This window comes from Littorina saxatilis, unplaced genomic scaffold (assembly GCF_037325665.1).
Source record: "Littorina saxatilis isolate snail1 unplaced genomic scaffold, US_GU_Lsax_2.0 scaffold_3937, whole genome shotgun sequence".
NCBI lineage: Eukaryota > Metazoa > Mollusca > Gastropoda > Littorinimorpha > Littorinidae > Littorina > Littorina saxatilis.
In genome coordinates, this window is record NW_027129318.1 from 1 (window position 1) to 2,000 (window position 2,000).

General features: G+C 46.0%; 1 protein-coding gene across 1 annotated transcript; it reads left to right on the forward strand.

Annotated features, from left to right (window-relative positions):
• Window positions 1-15: 15 nt before the first annotated feature.
• Window positions 16-2,000, forward strand: LOC138957583 (calpain-5-like). Its single transcript, XM_070328677.1, has 3 exons — window positions 16-224; window positions 813-955; window positions 1,788-2,000. The coding sequence occupies exons 1-3, from the start codon at window positions 170-172 to the stop codon at window positions 1,968-1,970; spliced, it is 381 nt and encodes a 126-aa protein (XP_070184778.1). The 5' UTR covers window positions 16-169; the 3' UTR covers window positions 1,971-2,000.

Consider the following 2,000-nt stretch of genomic DNA (forward strand, 5'->3'; position numbering starts at 1 on the left):
TCCATACAACAATTCGTCCTTGCGCATTCCACAACAAACCACCTCAAACCATCATGTAAGCTGTACACAGATAATACCATCCTGTCATTCATGGTAATGCATCCTCAGGGAGCTAAAGAAAGACGTGCCAAAGAAGCACTTCCTGAACTGTTGCGGCAAGCGTCCGGTCATGGTCACCCACATCAAGGTCATCAAGGCCGTGGGGCTGCAGAAACTGGACAAAAGTGAGTTGACCAACATGTATGCGTGTGGGGGAGGCGGGGTGGATGCATTGGCGTGTGTGACGGTGTGTGTGTGTGTGTGTGTGTGTGTGTGTGTGTATGTGTGTGTGTATGTCTGTGTGTATGTTTGTGTGTGTGTGTGTGTGTGTTTTCTTAACAAGTACACGGGGTGAAACCTCAACAAAGAAGGCTTCAACATTTCTATTGCAAGTCAAAAGCATACAATGAAGACAAGAGACACGTATTACATACAAATAAAGAGAGGGGGACAAAGGAGTCAACAAAGAGAATATGATAAGATAGCATAGTCATCATTATCAAGAGCATCGTGTGTGTGTTCGTGCGTGTGTGTGTGTATGTGTGTGTGTGTGTTTGTGTGTGTGTGTGTGTGTGTGGATGTGTGTGTGTGCGTGTGTGTGCGTGCGTGTGTGTGTGTGTGTGTGTGCGCGCGTGCGTGCGCGCATGCTTGCGTGTGTGTGCGTGCACGTTCGTGTGTTTGTGGGTATGTGTGTGTGTATATATGCATGTGCGTGCGTGCGTGCGTTCGTGTGTGTGTGCGTGCGTATGTGTGTGTGTGTTTGAATTTCACAGACGGCGGAGCAGACCCATTCTGTGTGATAATATGTGAGGGGGAGAAGGTGAAGGGGCGAGTGGAGAAGAGCTCGGTGAATCCTGAGTGGGGCGACTCGGCTCTCTTCTACCGCAAAAACCTCGCCAAGCCCATCATCATTCAGGTAACGAAACGTTTGTTTCCGTCTCTCCTTGGTGTCGCAGTTCTTTAATTGTACTTCAATCTTCCGCAAAGACCTCACCAAGCCCGACATCATTCTCGTTTCAAAACATTTTGCGAAACCCTTGTTGTCGCTTTGTAATAAATGTAAATGCTTTGTCTGACTGGGTTTCCGTATTCGATCACAAAGCTTAGGTTTACTGAATAAAACCATCGTCATTCACAAAACAAAGCTATTTTGTGTGTCCCTCTTTTGGAGTTGTACCTATATAAGTTTCAGATCTTTGTGAATCTGTAAAATCATCACCATTCAGATAAAGTGGCCGTTTTCTTTGTCTCTAGTCGGTGTTACGCACTCCGCTATCTTCCACTGCAAAGATATCTACAAGCCTGCTGCTTTTCAGTTGTGGCGTTGTGTTTTATGTTGTGTTTTTGGGAGTGTCATGCCAATGTACTGATTGTAGCGTGTGCAGCGCCTCCTGGCGACTCAGGTGACCGTGTTATTTGTCAGCCACAATGTCATTTCTCATTTTGAGATAGTGTATTCTATTATGTTTCATCGTTCGACAGTTGTATCCCCTCTCATAATCAGAGAGGCCGCCTGCTGATGTTATGCACTGGCAAGTTCGACGCAGGTTTCAACAGTACCCCACTGTTTTGTTTCGATGCGAGAAATGTAAGCTTTAAGCCCTCACGGCAAAGCCGGTAAGGGCATGTGAGACGGGAATACCTGGCTTTGTTCAACGAAAAAAAGAAGTAAAAATAAATAAAAAATTCTGTTTCGATTTTTCACCTTCAGTTCTTATTCATGCGTCATGTTTCTCACTAAATTTTAGGTTTGGAACAGCAACTTGTTCCGAGACGAGTTGATGGGTCAACACACGTTCAAGAGCGTGAAGGAGATGAAGCAACAGGCGTCCCAGGTCGTTCTTTACGGCAAGGATAAGGAGAGCGATACAGTCAAGCCAGGCGAGCTGCAGCTCTCCGTCACACAGTCTGTCGATCTCTACGCCGTGTGAATACACTGAAAAGGAACAAGATCTTCCATT

Excerpts from the sequence above, each read along its gene's own strand:
- LOC138957583 (XM_070328677.1), top strand. The coding sequence starts at position 170 with ATGGTCACCCACATCAAGGTCATCAAGGCCGTGGGGCTGCAGAAACTG. Across the intron at positions 225-812 it reads GCTGCAGAAACTGGACAAAA|ACGGCGGAGCAGACCCATTC; the intron begins GTGAGTTGACCA and ends TGAATTTCACAG. Across the intron at positions 956-1,787 it reads CCAAGCCCATCATCATTCAG|GTTTGGAACAGCAACTTGTT; the intron begins GTAACGAAACGT and ends ACTAAATTTTAG.